Source organism: Eptatretus burgeri, chromosome 2 (genome assembly GCF_056783735.1).
Source record: "Eptatretus burgeri isolate ZD-2024b chromosome 2, Ebu_testis_v1, whole genome shotgun sequence".
Taxonomy (NCBI): Eukaryota; Metazoa; Chordata; class Myxini; order Myxiniformes; family Myxinidae; genus Eptatretus; species Eptatretus burgeri.
Genome location: NC_140962.1, coordinates 117,607,439 through 117,628,574, shown reverse-complemented (window position 1 = coordinate 117,628,574; position 21,136 = coordinate 117,607,439). Strand labels below are relative to the sequence as shown.

Here is a 21,136-nt window from a genome sequence, read left to right as displayed (position 1 = left end):
GATATGATATTGAGTACAGCTCCAGTTTGGTTAGCAAGCCGATGACATTATAAATGCCTTTCTAAGTAAGGAGTCAAACCTTTTGAGCGATTGTGCGTGATGAGGTAAGCAGTGTGGATGCTGATTGATTTGTTTATTTATTTATTTATTTTTATAGCACCAAAACTTAATTTCAATGGTGCATTTGTGTAATGAAAAATGAAGAAAAAATTTAATTCACTGCCATTGATCGCTGGGGACTGTATGCACAAAGCGCGCATTAATTTAAAACGTGCAAAGAACTTGAGAAATTCAGAATAGAGCAATACATGCCAAAAGTGTGATGATACACCATATGTCATTTCACTGATGGGAATACTAAGAGGGGGGAGAAAAAGAGGGGTGTGGGGGAGAGTGAGGAGATAGAGGGGAAAATAGAGAGGAGAGAGGGGAAGCGATGAGGGAGAGAGAGTGATGGGTGGGGGAAGAGAAGGCGGTGTGAGATGAGAGGAAGGGAAGGCAGACGTGTGGTGGAGCGTTAATTACGATTCATATTGTCTCATCAAAATGATTCTGCATAGAATAACAGTGAAGATGGAAACAAAATAATGTCTGAAATCCATTTTCTACTTTGTTTTGGGGGAATTTCAATAATCCAATTTAAAAAAAAACAATGTTTCATGATAAACATTTCAAGGAGATGAGCCATAAACATTAATGTTTATAAACAACTGGCAATTGTTGTGTGACGGGTGGAAAAAATTTGGCTCGGTAATTTTGAAAACATGTTGGTTTTAATTTAGAATACATGAAAGCCTGGTGTTGGCGCAGTGGTTCGGGCAGCGGCTTGGGATCCAAAAGGTCCTGAGTTCAAGCCCCGTTGGCTGCTGAATTAACACCAGGGGGTTGACTCAGCCTGTCATCCTTCCGAGGTCGGCGAAATGAGTACCAGTGTACCGGGCCGGTGTATACCCCGGTTAAAATAGGTGTACCATATCCCTGTGTTGTACGAGGCGACCAGGGTTGCGTCAGGAAGGCCATCCAGCGTAAAACATTTGCCAAATCACTATGCGGATCATACGGATGATCCGCTGCGGCAACCCCTAACGGGAGCAGCCGAAAGAAGAAGAAGAAGAATTTAGAAAACATGTTAATATGGAAAAAAGACATAAAACATCATAGCCCCCATTGTTTTAGTAATTTTGCTTTCTGGAGTAAAAGGGCGAGCCCATATTTTTGTACAACTCATATGGCTGCCAGTCTACCAGTCAGCCATCTTTGATCAGATCGCAAAATAAAGTGAGGTGCACATGTATGCCATCAGGTACTGTGTTTGTGCCAAGTTTGAACAAAATTGGACCATGCATGTATGAGAAATGGTTTGGGACACATTTAAGTAACAAAATGGCCACCAGTTGGCCATCTTGGATCTGATCTCAAAAAAAATGACGTGCTTATGTAAATCATCGTTGATCATCTGTTTACTAAGTTTGAACAAGATCGGTAAATATATGTTCAAGAAATGGTTGAGGACGTGTTTGACGCCGGGTTTTTTTTTTTTTACAACTAAAATGGCCGCCAGTCAGCCATCTTGCATCTGATGTCGAAAAACTATTTAAAAAAATGACCGATTTTACAGCCATTTTTCCCTGCTGTGCAGGGGTTTTTGGCTTTTTCTTGAGGCAATGTTTTATGGCCGGATTCCCTTCCTTACGCCAACCCGGTCACCTCTTACGACACACAGGGATATGGTACACCTATTCCAACCGGGGCATACACCGGGACCAATACACTGGTACTCATTTCGCCGACCTCGGAAGGATTACAGGCTGAGTCAACCCCCTGGTGTTGATTGAGCAGCCAATGGGGATTGAACTCAGGACCCTAGGATGCCAAGCCACCACCCTAACCACAAAGCCAACACCAGGCTCATGTTGAAAAACTATGACTTGCATAATATGTATACCATCATGTGTTGTCTTTGTGCCAAGTACAAATAAAATCGGTCCATCTATGTCCGAGATATGGTTGCGGATGCACGCATCCACGTACACACTGACACGAAAATCGAGACCAAATCCATAAGCCCCCATTTTGGACTAAGTCCAACGGCCGTTTAACAAGTGAGTTACTCGTGCTCTGCATGGGAAGGGGTGGGCAGCTAGTTCATGAAGGACTTGGGGAAAAAACCTTACTGCAGCTGACCCAGACAGATGTATGCCGGGTAATATTTCTTCGACGTCACAATGGTGAAACTGCAAATGTCACAGGTGGAAACACTCACATAATTACTCATTCTGCTTTAAACCCAATCTCTTTATATTTTCATTCCAAACGGTATCATTCCAATCACAAATTAATACTATACCATTAATATATCAAAATACAAACACTTGTGAGGTCAAGAAATGTAGACGCCATTCTCACGTGACACCCGGGGGACAAATCTGCCGACGAGAAAGAGCAGATGCAAAACACTTCATAGGGATCGAAAATTAAAACCATAATTGTATTGAGGTATTTATGAGACCTCACACCCACCTTAGAACATCCGCTGGGACCCAAAAACGTTCCACCAAAGGTTTGACGGGGCTAGCCCACAACTTTGTTCTCTTCCAATTCCTTTACAAAGGAATGCAGTTTTGCGTACTTTTCGTGGAGTCTTTTCAAGCTATTATAATTTCGATCAGTTAGCACTTTCCCGCTATAAAATGCAGTAGATTGGTGTTTAAACCAAGTTCATTGCGTAAACCAATTTTGAGTTAGGCTATCAGAAAAGAAGAAGAAGAAGAAAAAGAAGAAGAATGACAAATGGGGACTTTTGGGTCTCATTCTTCTTGTTCAGCAATGATGTCCCAAAGCTTAATGAGTGTGACTGTCAATCAGCCTGATGGGGGCGTGGCTGCGAGCCACATTTGCCCAATCAGACCTATATGGGTGTGGTTAACGGTGGAATATTATCACAAAGTCGGTGAAACAACAAGCCAAACATATTTCGATAAAGTATGTCCTATTTGGAATGTTAGATCATCTATAAAGATAGCCTGGTGTTGGCGTAGTGGTTAGGGTAGCACTTGGGATCTAAAAGGTCCTGAGTTAAAGCCCCGTTGGCCGCTTGAATTAATACACACCAGGAGGTTGACTCAGCCTGTCATCCTTCCGAGGTCGGCGAAGTGAGTACTAGTGTACTGGGCCCGGTGTATGCCCTGGTTAGAATAGGTGTACCATATCCCTGTGTCGTAAGAGGCGACCAGGGTTGTGTCAGGAAGGGCATCTGGCGTAAAACATGTGCCAAATCACTATGTGGATCATACGGATGATCCACTGTGGCAACCCCTAACGGGAGCAGCCGAAAGAAGAAGAAGAAGAAGAAGATCATCTATAAAGTTTGTACGACAACATTTGTAAATTGGTAGTGCAGCACCTATGGATATTTCTTTGAAAAGTAAAGAAACAAGTAATAAAAACATTTTAAACTAGAACGGGCACTCATAGAGCGCATACCTTCGCCGCCACTACTTTTTTCGTTCTTGGTATGAGTGTGGGGAACTGGTTTCATATGAATGGTCTTTTGACACAAACCACATATCTATAATGTCATGACCCCCCCCCTGACTTTCGGGGGCTACGGACTAAACAACAATCAACTCACGTCGTTTTGGCGAGTCTTCACTCGCAAGCTCGGTGAATACAACGTTTCAACAAGAGAAGGTAATCTCGTTTGATGCTGGTTTCATGTAAATCGAATAAGAATTCACCACAGTTCACCTGTGTCTGTTCCCCAATGTTTTGTCCCTTCCACTCCCGCCCCTCTTGTCTCATGCCTCCTTGCTGTGAGTTGTGTGTTAGCTCTCATACGAGCCTCGACCAAGGTATACAAAAAAAAAAATAAAAAAAATTGACTGAGTTATGCCAAAAACCGCATATTTTTCAAGGGCGTGACCCCCCCCCCCGACATTTTACCCCAACCGGTGACATGTGTTATGACGTCATTGTGTCACAAGATTGGGCATTAAATTCTGAACATTTTGGTGCTGGGTTCATGTAAAGCGGACAACAATTGACCGCGTTATGACAAAAACCGCATATTTTTCAAGGTCGTGACCCCCCTGACCTTTGACCCCGAACCGGTAAGAAGAGTATGGGCGTCATTGTGTCATATTGCATATCACAAGATGAGGCGTTGAATTCTGAACATTTTGGCATTAGTTGCATACAAATTGAATAAAAATTGACCGTGTTATCGTAAAAAGACGATTTTGACCTTTTCGTGACCTTGACCTTGACCTTTGACCCGAACGATCCCAAAATCTAATCGAATGCTTCCTGGCTAATAACCAATCATGCTAATAACCTAATCATGCTAATAACCACCAAATTTCATGCAATTCGGTTTAATACTTTTTGAGTTATACGAATCACAAGATCACAAATAAATGAATAAATAAATAAATAAATAAATAAATACACGCCGACCAAAACATAACCTTTCGCAGAATGCGAAGGTAACAAGAAAAAGAGCAATCAGGGATTGCAGACCCTCGCAAGGACTTCTTTTGAGTGGTGTATTTTTTTTATAGGTTTGAGGGTAAATACAATATGGTTGCCAAATCATGTGACCAATTTTTTCATATGTGTGAACCCTTTGTTCCTCCTGGACAGGTGGTCATACATGTAAAGTTTTGTCTCAATTTGTTCAGCCACTTTCAGAGAAGAAGATTTTTGAAGGTTAAAAAACAAAAAACAATTTGGCTGTCAAATCACGTGACTGATGATGGAATGAATTTTTTTTTTCTGTGGACCATTTTATCCCAAGATGACCCTCAAAAATTTTTCATACTGATCGGATGTGGTGTTATACATATGCAATTATGACGTCATAACGAGGGAAATTTTAGCGTCAGAAAAAAAAAATCACACTCATTCCCCAAGAGGAGTACTTGCCATGTGCCAAGTTTCAATTTTTTCCTTGGTGCGGTTTCAGAGATACAGAGGTCCAAAGTTTTTCCGTTTTCCAACATGGCTGCCCCACCACGTGACCTATGATGTCATAATTATCATTGAAATATTCTACATGAGTAGTCGCACCAATGGTTAAAATTTTGTCTCAATCCGACAAGCGGTTGCGGAGAAAAACACGAAAGTTCTGTGTGGACAGACAGACAGACAGACAGACAAATGAAAAATCGTGCTTAGCACGACACTTGGCGAATTAGTTGACATTTCTGTGTGGTGGTCCAAGCTGTAATGTCATGGAATGTGTGGTGTTTATTTGTTCGTACATTAATAAAATGACGCGACGTCCCAAATAACAATTATCAGGTGCGCGTTGTCATGGTAACGGCAGCAGATTGAAATTTTTCACAACTCATTTAAAGCCACCATGTGACACTTAACAACTTATCATCGGTGCTTGTTGCCTTCATTATGATTGTAGAAAATATTTGAAAATACCAAGGAACATTGCTTTTCAATCAGCTTTACGATCCCGTTATCAGGTTTGAAATATGTTGTAAAACAAAAATGTATATTTTATATGTGTGTTTTTCATGTTTTGAGTGACCCTGACCTTGACCTTGGGTCAATTTCGATCAAACTTTGTACACATGTTAATATTACATGCATAAATAGACAGTATAAGTTTCAATATAATAAGTGCAAAACTGTTTGAGAAATAGCCATGTGTAATTCACAAAATTACGCATTGGTTTATAATGGGCGATAATATAAAGTGATGCAGAATCCAGATCCTGATCTTGAACATCACCAAAAGTCGGATATCTTTTTGCACTGTGGATTTCTATCAGCTGTTAAAATTTCATCCAAATCGGTTAAGAATTGTGACCTGTAGAACGAATAGAATATTTTTTAAATCACGCCAATAGCTAAAAACTTTGACGTCATATGTGTGCGAAAACTGTGCATAATTTGTACTAACATGCATTTTAAAACATTTCGATATTCCATTGAAGTTTGTTTTGGCGTCAGCAGGAAGTCACGACGACTTCCGGTTACTGAGTTATGTTCAAAAGCTTGTTTTCACCTGTCTTTCACGTAACGTCGTGACGTTAAGTGCGATTATGACGTGATTTGATCCCAGACTATTTCAGCAAGATTGGCTATCACGTGTTAAAATTTGAGAACGATTGCTTCAGTAGTTTCGGCTGCACACGAGCGTAAATATCTTTTTTAAATGACGTCAATAGGCAAAACTTTGACGTCATACGCTTGCGAAAACTATGCGTAATTTGTAATAAGATGCATTTAGTAATCATTTAGATATTTGAATGAAGTTTAATTTGGCGTCAACAGGAAGTCGCTATGACTTCCGGTCACTGAGTTATGTCCAAAAATGTGTTTTCACATTGTGTGACGTCACGTCATGACGTTTAGTCCGATGAAGATGGGGTTTGGACGCGGACCGTCTCACGTGGATTGCCTATCAGGTGTAAAAATTTAAGAACGACTGGTCCAGCCGTTTGGGCTGTAGACGACCGGACAAACAAACAAACCAAGAAACGGAACAGACCAACATACTTGACAAAATCGAAGATTTTGACAAGTAACAAACACCCAAACCAATGGAGCCAAATGCAACACCCTCTCCTTTGGCGAGGGTCACGAGAAGGGCACTTGGTGGAGCACATACTCCACCATGCAATGTCTGATCCACGAGAACATCTCGAGCCCAATACATTTTTGAAATATCATGCTATATATTGTTGCGGACCCAGGGTCGTGGGGGACCTATGAGGGTGGGGTTATCCCCGGTTCTCCCCCCGGACTCACCGGGAATTGAGGCCGTGATACACAAAAAGGTCTGTTATTTATTTGACACGAACGCCAACAATTTAACCACGTGATCCAGTGTCCTCAGTCTAACTACCGTTTAACTGTAGTACACGCAGTCTCCTTATCGGGGAGTTGCGCCCTCGATGCGTACTTGCGTTAAACTTACCGTATCAGGTGCGGCCGAGTGGAGCTGCCAAGTATGCACTGGCTAACTAACAGATTATTGGGATATAACTTTCCCGGCTAGGCTAATGTGCGGACCATGCTGGACCAATGAAGGAAAATATTAAAACGAGCTGAGTACATTTATAACTCGATGTTATTCACAGAATACTGAGCCTGGTGTTGGCTTAGTGGTTAGGGTGGCGGCTTGGGATCCTAGGGTCCTGAGTTCAAGCTCCGTTGGCCGCTGAATTAATACACCAGGGGGTTGACTCAGCCTGTCATCCTTCTGAGGTCAGCAAAGTGAGTACGTGTGTACTGGTCGAGGAGCACTGCATCAGCGACAGTCACGCTTCCAATAAATGATAGCTACCCCGGCAGCTAAGCTGCCATACACAAGAAGAAGAAGAAGAAGAAGAAGACAGAATACTTACCCTGCACAGTCTTGACTTTGGACTTACTTACAAGGATTTTATGTTGGCCAACTCTTAAGTTTTTTTTAAGGTTTTTTTTTTAGTTTGATCCAATATGGCTGCCAGACTCGTGACTGATGATGTCACTTTATGAAACTATATATTTCCCATGGATAGTTAATGAATTGGTTGAAGTTTTGCATTGATCAGTTAAGCCACATATCGGACATGGAAAAACTCTTCTTCCTTTGAATCGCATTCAGCTTTCATATCGGCCAGAAATCATTGCAAACATGTTATTCGTGAAGCAAAGCATTCCTTTATTCAAAAGAAATGTGACAACCTCTCATCTTCTTCCACTACTAGATCTTTCTGGTCCTTAGCTAAAAGTATCTCCAACAACTTCTGTCGCTTTCCCTTTCCTTCACTTTTCCATTCCGATGATACTATCGCCGTCTCTCCGACCGATAAAGACACTCTTTTTGGTTCTCTTTTCTCTTCTAACTCCTCACTGGATGACTCTGACATTCTATCTCCCTCTGATGCTCCCCTCACCAATCCTATGTCTCTCCCGATAATCTCTTTTCATGCAGTCAAAAAACACTCCTCTCGCTGGTCATAAGCACGCTGGTCATGCCTACGGGCAAGATGGCATTCCTCTCCATGTCTTGAAGGAATGTGCTTCAGAACTTGCATCCGTGCTTGCTTGTTTGTTTCGTTTTTGTTTAAAAATCCAAACTTTTCCTCTTACCTGGGAACATGCCTTAGTACAGCTTATTATAAAGAATGGTGATCGTTCAAACCCTTCTAACTACCGTCCTATTGCTCAGACTTCTACTATATCCAAATTCTTTGAATGTCTTCTCAATTCCCATTTCCTCAAGCATCTTGAATCTCACAATCTTCTAACTGAACACCAATATGACTTTCGCAAGGCAAGATCTACAGATGAAATCCTTTCTTACATTATGAATGTTTGGGCCTCTTATTTGAGAGACTTTGGGGAATCCTTTGTTGTCGGCCTTGATATCTCAAAAGCCTTTGACAGAGTTTGGCATCGGGATTTGATATCCAAGCTTCCCTCTTTCGGCTTTCCTCCTTCACTCTGCTCTCTCATATCGAGCTTTCTCTCCGACTACTCTATCTCCGTAATTGTTGATGGTTCAACATCTCCCCCCCCCCCCTTCCCTACCAACAGCGGTGTACCTCAGGGTTCAGTTCTGTCCTCAACACTCTTCCTTCTTTTTACCAATGACCTTCTTCCACAAATAACCAAATGCACTCGTATGCTGGTGATTCAACATTACATTCCTCCATGTCTTTCCCATCTGCCCCGTCTTCCCTCACTCGATCTACGTCTCGTTTCATCACAGCCACCTCATTAAATTCGGATTTGGACAAGATCTCCCAATGGGGCAAATCTAATCAAGTTAAGTTTAATGATTCAAAAACTCAATTTCTTCCCATCTCTCTCTCTAAAACTCTTCTCACCTCTCCAATCTCCTTTGAAAGCTCCACAATTACACCATTTGATACAATAAACCTACTAGGTATCACCCAAACATCAAATTTATCCTGGAATCCACACATTACACAAATAGCTAAGTCTGCCCTGAATAAATTAGGAGTCCTGTTCAGATGTCAAAGATTTTTCTCCTGTGAACAGTTGCTCCAACTATAAAAAGAATTGATTCGTCCTTGTATCGAGTACTGCTCTCACATCTGGGGAGGTTCCAGCTCCACATACTTGTTGGACAGAATTGAATCCAAAGTTATTCGACTTGTCAACTCCACCAATGTGACCTCAAAACTCGACCCACTCAAATTATGCAGCATAGTAGGCTCTCTTTCTCTTTTCTACAGATATTACTTTGGTTTCTGCTCGCACAAACATGCTGTTTGTGTACCTCTACCATGAGCGAGACCAAGGAATACTCGACAAGCCACTACATCACATGATTATTATGTGGCCATTGGCAACTCAAGAGTGGGCCGTTACTATGTTTATTTCTTCCCTTCCACTGCCAAACTCTCGAACTCTTTTCCTTCTCATGTCTTCCCAAACACTTATGACCTTCCCCTTTTCAAAAAGCAGATTTTTTTTTACTTTCTCAAAAACTCTTAGACGATTCTCCCTTTCCTCACTTTTCTATCAATGCAGTTCTTTTATGTAAGGCTTGGCCCCGATGAGGACTATCCAGTCCGTACCTATAGCCTTCAACATAAAAAAAAAAGAAAGACGTTTAAGAGAAGAAGATTTTTGCTTAGATCCAATATGGCTGCCACGTTGCACTTGTTTAATTATGATGTCATAATGAAGGCACCGATGACATCATCATTAACATACTTATTCCCCATGTAGAGTACATTACAATATACCATGTTTCAATTTTTTCCAGGGAGTGGTTTCAGAGATATAGAGGGGCAAAGTTTTTTGTTTTTTTTTCCACGATGGTGCCTGTACCATGTGACATGTGATGTCATAATTATCATTGAAGAATTCTACAGGAGTTGCTCCATTGGTGAAAATTGTCCATTGGACAAACAATTGCAGATAATTTTTTTTAGCCACGTCTCATGCAGCGAACGTGGCTCTAAGAGAGCTCCGCGTTCTTCTTCTAGTTCTTCTTCTTCTTCTTCTTCTTCTTCTTCTTCTTCTTCTTCTTCTTCTTCTTCTTCTTCTTCTTCTTCTTCTTCTTCTTCTTCTTCTTCTTCTTCTTCTGAAGACAAAACCTTTCGGACTCGGCTCTTTTATATACAGGATCTGGATCTCCTTAAATACTAAACACCTCTACACATCCTCACATTGAGGGTGCCTTTTGAGAGCGTCTATCATGAACTTTTAAATATATTCGGACATTTGCTTTAAAGTTTCGAAAAGTTCACGTTACTATTTAAAGATTATTCCGTTTAATGTGTTGTAATTTCGTAAATACATGATTTTCTCGTCATGAGCAGGAGCCTCCATGACGAGTCTCGCTATTGGCTCCATCAAGGCACGTGACGAAATATCGGAAGTTGTTGTTGTTATTTATATATTTATCTATTTTTTTATTTATTTTATTTTTTTATTAGCGGCATCGCGTTGCGAACGCTGGCTCTAAGAGAGCTCCGCGTTGTTCTTATTATTATTATTATTATTATTATTATTATTATTATTATTCTGGTGAAGACAAAACCTTTATGACGTATCTCTTGGACACATTTGTCCTTGTTTTTTTTAAACAATGACCGGATCAAGCGTTGCACTTGTCAAATTTTGACGTCATAATGAAGACAGCTATGACATCATCATTAACACATCTTATTTCCCATGGGGAGTACGTGACAATGAGCCATGTGTACATTTTTTCCATGGATTGGTTTCGGAGATATAGAGGTGCTAATGTTTTAGGTTTCTCTAAGATGGCGTGTGTACCACGTGGGATACCTCTGATTTTACGTGTGTGTGTGTGTGTGTGTGTGTGTGTGTGTGTGTTTGTGTGTGTGTGTGTGTGTGTGTGTGTGTGTGTGTGTGTGTGTGTGTGTGTGTGTGTGTGTGTGTGTGTGTGATGACGTTATTGTGTGTGTGTGATGACATGTGTGATGATGTGTCTGCATAATTATGATGAAAAACTCTACAGGAGGAGGTGCACTTATTTGGAAAATCAGACTAACAGTTGCTGAGAAAATGAATTTGTAAAATGCAGACACACACGTACATACGTATGCACGTATATACGGCAAACGTACGCGACCGCTCACTTAACCCCGCTTTTTGCCCCATGAGCACAGGGTAACAAGCAATTTATTCCAAGGCGAGGAAAAATATGTGGCACAGTAATGGGTTTATTCGCAAAAATGTACAGCAGGGGAAAGCAAGGAATTTGTCGGGGTGGTAAAATAAATGCAAATCTTTACAAAAGAAGACCCAGTGCAGAGTTACCCTGATAAACTTATACAGTCTTAACTTATGCGACACATAACAGATGCCATCTCTCTCTCACACACACACACACACACACACACACACACACACACACACACACACACACACACACACACACACACACACACACACACACACACACACACACACACACACACGTAAAATCAGAGGTAGCCCAGAAGGAGGGGAAACCGTTGAGGTTTAGACGACTTCATTGTACCTGGTGTGGTCAATTCACTTGCGCAACCCAATCGCTCCGGAAGGGGAGGAGAGAAGAAAACTGGGGGTGGAGGGTGTCTATGGTGTGTGAGTGGGAGGTGCAGATGCAGTGCAGCGTGAGGTAAGAGAAAGGTGTGAAAGGTGCAAATTGGTCATGTTCTTTGAGTGAACGAGACACAGATTGAGAAAAGTTGTGTGAGAGAACAGCTTAACGGGGACGTATGAGAAGTCTGCAAGTGTTATGAATGTTGGCTGCAGAACTCAGCCAAAGCTGAGCGCCGATGACCCGGGGATGACCCCTGCTCGTCTTGGTGACAGCTCGCTACACCCCACTCGCTTCGTTTGGTTGTTCTGTGCCGCTTGGTTGCACTGCCCTCTCCGCTCCGTTGCGCTCTGCTCGGTGAGGGATTCGGCTCGGAGACTGGATGAAGGAAGAGACCCTGGCCAAAAAGATAATGATCAAGCCTGATTTTCTCTCTTTTATAGAGCCTGAGCAAGGGAGGAGCCAAAAAGTGGATCAAACGACCCTGTAGGTGTTTCCGAGCATCCCCATTGGTGCGTAGATGCCACCCCGAGAAGTCGCCCCACCCCGCCAGACTCCAGAACTGAAAATGGCCTCAGTTGCCTCTGAGCCTGGCCATGCAACACAGCAATTAACATTGGCCGAGGGTGTTCGTGAGCCCTCTCCAGCCATGAATATGTGCTGGACTCCGCTCAAGCATGGATATTTAGGGAAATACTGGAGATACCCGTACGACTTTGAACAAACTCCAGCATACGTTTGCGCTTCATGTTACATGACGAAACACCCTGGCTCGCATGTCCTTTGTTCCTCCGGCACCTTCAGAGACTGAGCATCCAGGGGGCTGATGGCAGTTGTGGCGGTTATAGTGAGGTGAGGGAAGTGCTGTGGTGTCTGCAGTAAAGGCGTTGAAATGTTGGAAGTGGTTGAGGCGATTGTGGTGAAGAGGTTGGGCGTAGGTTGTTGTGGGGATTTTTAAGAGGGGTTTATAGTAATTATGGTGAGCGTTGTAGCATCCTGGTGAGCATGTTGAGGGTCTGAGTTGAGGCATCAGTTGGTTAATGGTTAATGGCGCACGTATGCAAAAGAGGCGGCTGCTGCACCATGTCTTCCCGACGCTCCTGGTAGCCTTACTAATCTGCGTGCATTCTTGGCAGACTTGTGTGTGAAATAAAGGGAAGTAAAGTAAGTGAAACTAACTAACCGAATGCTGAGATAACTGCCTTATGATCGCTATATGTTGGATGCCATTGCTTCAGAGGAGTTGTGGTTTTGCAGAACTGCAACAATATCATTTTTGGCCCTATCTCTCAAGGGTGAAGAATCACTTTAAAAATTAAATAATTATCGTATCCAGATCCGGATCCAGATCCGAATCTTCACCCAAATCAAAACAATTTTTTTCCTTCTCAAACACTCAACATGTCCACCAAGTTTCATCCGAATCAATCCACAACTTTTTGAGATATTGTGCTTTATATCGTTTTTGGCCCGATCTCTCAATGGTGAAGAATCGCATAAAAAGTTCTAGTTGTCGGATTGGGATCTTCACCAAAATCTAAACAATTATTCGTCCTTGTCGCACACCCAAACTGCCCACAAAATTTCATCTAGATCCATCCAGAATTTTTTTGAGATATCCTGTACACAAACAGACAAATCATAAATCACTCATAGAACGACACTTGGCGAAACAGAACGGCACTTGGTCGAGTCCATACCTCCGTCAGGCTGAACAATTTACATTTTGTATCCCACTGATAGGTCGGATCTGCATCCGGACCCTTAACCAAAATCGAATCGGCTTGTTCTTGTCACCTAACCAACTCATCCACCTAGTTTTGTCATAACTCGTCTACAACTTTTTGAGACGTCATACTAAATATAGTTTTTTGCCCGCATCTTTCAATAGTGAAGAATCACTTAAAAAAAAAAAATTGTATCCAGATCCGGATTTGAACATTCCCCGAAATCGAATCAATTCGTCCTTGTCACACACCCAACCTCTCCACCAAATCTCATCGAAATCCATCCACATTTGAGATATCCTTCTCCGAGACAAGCAAACAAACAAACAAGAAAAATATCATGCATAGCACGAGACTTGCAAAATCCATCAAACAAATTTGACCTTCAAAATAATTAGTGGTTGAACTCGATGAACAAATCTGCAAATCCTCTTCAAATTTCAAGTCAATCAGATATAAATTGACAATTTTAGAAATCTTGCCTAGATGATGTCTACGTTTTGGCTGATGTTGTCCTTTTTAGCCGATGTTGACCTCAAAAGTACTTGTTCGTTGAATTCAGTAACCTGTTATGCAAATCCTCTTCACATTTCAAGTCAATTGGATGAAACATTGAGGATTAAAAAAATTCAACCGAGGTTGTTGACCTTTGGCTGATGTTGACCTCAAGAATAAATAATGGGTGCTTGAATTCAGTGACATGATATGCAAACCCCGTTTAAAATTTAAAGTAAATCGGATGAAAATTGACGGTTTTGAAATCTGCCCTATGTTTTCCTTTTGGCCTTAAGACCTCCAAAATAATTGGTGGCCTAATTCATTGACCTGAGATGCAAATCCTCTGCAACTTTCAAATCATTCGGATGGAAATTGACAATATTAGAAATTTGCCGATGTTGTCCTTTTGGCCTATGTTGACCTCAAAAATATATAATTGGTGGTTGAATCCACTGACCTGATGTGAAAATCCTCTTCAAATTTCAACTCGATTTCAGATGAAAATTGATGATTTTAGTAATTAAACAACATTGTTGATCTTTGGCTGACGTTGACTTTTTGACCTCAAAATGAATAGGCTTCTTGCTTCTGACGAACTCTTACCATTTGTGAAGATCGGTTTTAAAATGCCATCTGTAGATGATTGACAAACAAACAAACAAACAAACAAACAAACAAACAGACAAACTAAAAGTATAACAAGCCGGTAGGCGACATGGGTGGTCGCTGCATAATTTCATACTAGTCATACAGTTTTTGACGGATCGGGCTGAAAATTTTTGACAAAGAGGTTGATTATAGTGCGCATAAAAGCTTGGAAGCCGATTTTTGGTTTTCGAAAAAAATATATTTTTTAGGATTTTTTCAAAAATTTCAAAGTCCCGTTGCTAAGTAACGGTGGCATCCATAGCAACGGTGCTCAAAAGCATACAACTAGATCCTGGTATGAACGTACCTGTCAAGTTTCATCAAAATCGGTTGACTCCTCTGGCCTCCAGAGCTGTTCATTACATACAAACAAACATACTAACAGATGGAAAAACTGAGAATAAGGGTACTCTAGCGACCACCCAACACACCCGACCAACCAATATACGGTACTTGAAAAATCTTCGATTTTCGCAAGTAACAAACAGACAGAAAGGAGTGAAAACATCACCTCTGTCCAGCTTCGGTGAAGAGTTTGAACCTGCCTTTTATGTTCAGCTAAGCCTATTTGCACTTGCTTGCGGTTGAGAAATGTATACTCCTCTCTAAAGATTAAGCGACAACTTTTAAACTGTGAAAGAAACTACAGATTCACAGTTCAAAAATTTTCTTAGTCTTAGTTTCAGGCCATCCAACTGATTATGTGCAAATCATGATTATTACAGAAAGAATCCCGATCGAGAAATTGGACATGCAACAGGTAACGTTACAATTATCGTCGCTTGGGTTGAGCTCTCCTGGAAATTGACGTGCAAACCTCATCTCCTTTAGAATTTGTGTACACGCCTGCAAACTCCCATGACATTACCCTCGATAAATTTGCTACACATTTGTTCCGAGTTATTTTGAGAATGGCTTGGTATCATTTAACACTAAATGAATTGGCTCATGCCATCAGGATGGTTCAAGGGGGAGGACAAGAGACACAGGCTGCGGTTGCTCCTCAGTACAATGCTCATTGCTGTGTCATAATTTAGGGCATGAACAAAGTACTATCAGCGTGCAAATCCAGTTCATGGAGAGACATCATTCAGTTCATCCAAGTTTAAACATCCACTTTAAATCTCAAAGATCAATATCTTGTCACTCTTGACATATTTGGCCATTTTCCAAAAGCAGGATCTCCCCAGGATGACCTGCAAAGAGCAATTGGCCATCCAACTTTAAGTGAAAAGAGTTTGGAGCAATCTTTCTGCAAAAGGTATTAGGTCCAGAAGACCACTGCTTTGTGTCCCTCAAACGCAGCGTCATGTGCAGCAGTGCATGCAATGGGTGGCACAGCATTAGAACTAGAGGGTGTCCCATTTGTGCCATGCTCTTTTCTTTGAGCCTTGACTTTAACGATGGATTTGGAACCTGGACACAGAGTTGCGAGCGATCTTCTAATTGTGCCACAATGCAGCATGATCAGCTCGGTGGGGACGCCTGATGTTAGGGACTGGTATTCAAGTTGGCAAAAGAGTTAATTATGTCAGCATTCGGAGTAATGCTGTGACTGGTGTCAGATACGTGGATGAAGTCATTATGCCTGCAGTTTTCCCTCTGGTCCAACAACATGGTACAAACTTCATCTTTACGGATGACACTGCCCATCCACACCATTGTCAACATGGTACTTCAGGACCACAGCATCACTCTCGTGGACTGGTGCTCTTCATCTCTCGACTCGTTATCCAATTAAACACGCTCGGAACATTCTCAGGATGCATGTTTGTGGTCACCAAGTCCACCCACAGTCTCTTGATCAACTGGAAGTGACCTTGATCGAAGAACGGCACAATATCCCGCAATGAGACCCGGATCATCCGGTTTGGTCGATGACAAGACATGTACCAGCCTGTATTGGAGTCAGTTGCGGTCACACACATATTTAAAGCCATTTTTTGCCAATGTAAACTTGTCTGTAATCATTTATAGACTGGTTCTCCATACCAATTTGCACCCTTATTTCAGATAGCCATGTCGTTTCAGCTTAACAAGTTAAATTTGGTCTCCACTGAGGTTTTTTTAAATTATATTTTTTGGTGTGTACAAATCAATGTGTTCCCTCCCTCCACCTCCTCTACCCTCCAGGTTATGGATTTGTCGATTTTGACTCTCCCTCTGCTGCACAGAAAGCTGTGATGTGTTTGCGCTCAGCTGGTGTTCAAGCGCAGATGGCCAAGGTAGGCAATTCGACCAACAATTGTATGAATGGTCCTTGCTATGTGCTTTGACTTTCCAGTTCATTTCACAATTAATGGGAGAAAAATGATCTGTTCTCGTTTATGAAGGAATGCTTCGTTTCAAGCCAAATTCGGTGAAGATTGCAGTATAATTTGTGTTGAAATTTGCACTCATTTGTAAATTCCTGTTGCCGCGAGAATATTTCCATCTTCGCTCTGGAGAAATTGATACGAGTATAATATTTGGTTTTGGGGGCAACTGTTCGTGTGTGTGTGTGTGTGTGTGTGTGTGTGTGTGTGTGTGTGTGTGTGTGTGTGTGTGTGTGTGTGTGTGTGTGTGTGTGTGTGTGTGTGTGTGTGTGTGCTTGTCGCGTGACTACAACTCTATGCCGATTACATCCAGGCTTGCTGGAACATAGGATCAGCATGTCCCCAATTAGTGCATTTTTATCTTTGCCCGTGGTCTTGAGGGGGTGGGGGGGCTGGAGGGGTGGGGATGCAAAGTCTCTATGTAAATGTGTATCGTGTAGCGCCACTCCAGGTGGGACAGGGTATTGCAAGTGTTTACGATTTACAGTGCAGGATTCCTGTCCCCACATTCTGCAGTGCAGTGAGGTGTTTTGAATTATGCGATGAGAGGTATTTTGAATTTCACGTTTGAATAAGGATAATAATATAACTCCGATAGCCACTCCTGGAGGGAGCGGGTGCTTCTATTATGTATAATGTCACGTATAGCGTGTGTATGTAGCACGTGCAATTTGTCACGCATAACATGAATGCATATGTCATGCATATGTCTTGTATAATGTGTGTATATGACATGTGCAATATGTGTACGATCACATATCAATACATACACTGCCTCTAGAATGTCAACACCCCCCTTTCAATCTTTTTTCCTTTTGTTGCCTTATCGCTTGGAATTAAATTGCATTAAATCAGACTTGTTCCACCTTTATTTACACATCGTAACCAGCGTGACCACCCCCTCATTTTCATAAATGCCAAGGTGAGCCGATGAAAAAAGCCAAGAATTCACAAGGTTTCGGAAAAGCGATGATAACAGAAAACCTATACGCCAAGAAAACCTACAGAAAACCAAGACGCCAAGGTGAACAACGAAGAGCCAAGATCTTGTGAAAAAAGCCAAGGACTGGTCACACTGATCGGAGCCCACAACTTCCAAGTGAAAAACAAATTCTACAAATTTCAGAAAATTAATAAAAAATACCAAACTGGAATATCTTGGTTGGTTGAATATAAGTGTCCACCCCCCTTTATAATAACAATTGTAAATTGTAACCAATCACTTTCAAAATCACATGCCAAGTTAATTGGCCTCCACCTGTGTTAAATTGTAGCGATTCGACCCGGTCTGGGCATGTAATTATGGATGGTCTGTGTTAAATACACGATCTGAGCATGCTAAATACGCGGGAAGGGTGATCGCCAAAACTGCAACAACTACCGAGGGGTGACGCTGCTCTCAGTGCCGGGCAAGGTCTTTGCTCGGATAATTCTTGATAGGGTTCGCCACCATCTGCTTGAGCATCAGCGTCCAGAGCAGTCAGGCTTTACACCAAAGAGGTCAACGATTGACCGTATCCTTGCTCTTCGTGTCCTCACCGAATGCAGACGAGAGTTTCTGCAGGGGCTGCTTGCAGCCTATGTTGATCTCTGTAAAGCGTTCGAATCAGTGAATCGGGATGTCCTCTGGAGGATTCTTGGTCTTCGTGGGGTGCCACCAAAACTGATCGATCTGATGTCTGAGCTCTACTCTGATACTGAGAGTGCTGTGAGATGTGGTGGTACCATCTCAGGCTTATTTCCAGTTGTTACTCGAGTTTGTCAGGGGTGTGTACTGGCCCCCACACTTTTCAGCACTTGTATGGACTGGATTTTAGGGAGGTTGTCAGAGAGATCAAGCTGCGGTGTATCGTTTGGGAATGTCAAGATCTCTAACCTTGATTTCACAGATGATGCAGTCATCTTTGCGGAGACCTCAGATATCCTTTTGGGGCCCTCGACGTGCTGAATGAGGAGTCGGAGCCGCTGGGATTATGGGTTTCCTGGGTCAAAACTAAGATCCAGGCTTTCCATGACATCTTAGATGCCGCTGTCCTGTCTGTGCCTGTTTGTGGTGAGGATGTTGACGTCATGGAGAGATTAATTTACCTTGGCAGTGATATTCAGGTCTCTGCTGGCTGTGAGTCAGAGGTCAATAGACGTCTGGGTCGGGCCTGGGGAGTCATGGATTCTCTGGATAATGGGGTGTGGCGCTGCCGGTACCTGTGCGGGAGGACGAAAGTCTGAGTCTTCAGGTCCTTGGTGCTTCCAATCTTGCTCTGTGGATGCGAGACTTGGACTCTGACCAAGGATCTGAGATGGAGACTTAATTCCTTTGGTACCAGGTCTCTTTGGAGAATCCTTGGCTAACGCTGGTCAGACTTTGTGTCCAACGAGCAGTTGCTGAGAGAGACTCAAATGAGATTTGTTACCTGCATAGTCCGTGAGTGTCAGCTGCGGCTGTATGGACATGTGGCTCGTTTTCCTGATGCTGATCCTGCTCACCAGATTCTCTCAGCGAGGGAGTCTAGTGAGTGGAGGAGGCCAATGGGCCGACCACATGCCTCGTGGTTGCAGTAGGTTGAACGGCATCTGAAGGAGATGGGGATGGGCCAAGCATCTGCCTGGTGGAAGGCCAGACGGAGGCCCCTTGGAGTACCGGCGGAAAGTGGACGCAGCGATGCGCTACTCTGGCACATGCTCCCATATCTGAGCTCACCTGGGCATGTAATTTTTCCACAGATATTTATGATACATATATATATATATATATATATATATATATATATATATATATATATATATATATATATATATATATATATATATATATATATATATATATATATATATATATGATGTTGGCTGGTGTTGGCGTTGGCACAGTGGTGTTGCGAAACTTGTACCCAATAGTACCCAATACGTGATTGTACCCAATAGCCGAAACTGCGCAATAACACAGAGCCTGGTGTTGGCGCAGTGGTTAGGGCAGCGGCTTGGGATCCAAAAGGTCCTGAGTTCAAGCCCCGTTGGGCCACTGAATTAATACACCAGGGGGTTGACTCAGCCTGTCATCCTTCCGAGGTCGGCGAAGTGAGTACCAGTGTACTGGGCCTGTGTATACCCCGGTTAAAATAGGTGTACCATATCCCTGTGTTGTAAGAGGTGACAAGGGTTGCGTCAGGAAGGGCATCCGGCGTAAAACATGTGCCAAATCACTATGCGGATCATATGGATGATCTGCTGTGGCGACCCCTAACGGGAGCAGCCGAAAGAAGAAGAAGATATATATATATATATATATATATATATATATATATATATATATATATATATATATATATATATATATATACATACATATATATACATGTAATTTGTTTATACACACACTCTGTTAAAGCATAAAAAAACACTCAGTCTTGTTACCTCTGCCACTGATGTGTTATCACCACTGTTTGTTTGTCTGTGAACAGGATATCTCAAAGAGTTATTGATAGATTCAGACGAAACTTGGCGGACATGTTGAGATTGTGACAAGCATAAATTGATTCGATTTTGGGGAACATCTGGATCTGGATCGACATACTCGAATTTTTCAAGTGATTCTTCACCATTGAGGGATGGATAGGTATTATAATCCAAAATTCATTGGGACCATACTCTGTACCGAGCATCCATCCATCCATCGGGACCATTCTCCGTGCAGAGCGTCGGTGCTGCCGAAGCAGTCTCCTGGGTTATTTGGCACAATCCTGGATGGGTCACCCCTCCGACACAGGATACCAGCAAGCTGGTACTCATTTTGCCGACCTCAGAAGGATGCCAACGCTGAGTCGACCCCATCTGGTATTAATTCAACAGCCAAGCAGGAATTGAACTCATTACTCGGATCCCAAACCCCACCACCCTAACCATTTAGCCACCACCGAGCAAACATACAGCCAATCAGTGGGATACAAAACGTAAAATGTTCAGCCCGGCGGAGGTATGCTCCGTACAGAGTGCACATTACGTGCATGTTTCTGCAATCGTGTGCACGTTTATTATTTCATTATATCTTACAAATAAGAATCCGCCTCGGCACCGTGCCCGATGGGCAAGTTGCAAAGACGCGCCAAAAACCTGCGCCGGAATGAGCCGGACGACTGCTGGAGTGCAATAAACTCTGGGAGATCTTGGCATGGTTGTGGCGACTTCACCTGATGAGAATAAAGCAATTCATAAATGAAGAAATGATTGCTCGTTTACGTCTTGAATGTCTTATTCATGTCTCAACTTTCTTACTCGCGTCTTGATTTCTGTCAACTGTTTTGCCATCAAAGTCTTGCTGGTTTCATTTAGGCTTAAGGTTGTTAATTTAAATTTTTTTTGCTATTCTCTGTAGTCGTCGCATGCTTACCTTTTGATTTGGGTGGTAATATTATGGTTTG

The 21,136-nt window shown here is 42.3% G+C and overlaps 1 protein-coding gene across 1 annotated transcript in view; it reads left to right on the top strand.

The window, feature by feature from the left end:
• LOC147032907 (RNA-binding motif, single-stranded-interacting protein 3-like) overlaps positions 1-21,136 on the top strand; it is a 192,516-nt gene that overhangs the window by 86,005 nt on the left and 85,375 nt on the right. Inside the window, exon 4 of the mRNA XM_085870933.1 lies at positions 16,543-16,634. Coding sequence (XP_085727059.1) covers positions 16,543-16,634 — 92 coding nt within the window. The remainder of the gene's footprint in view (positions 1-16,542; positions 16,635-21,136) is intronic.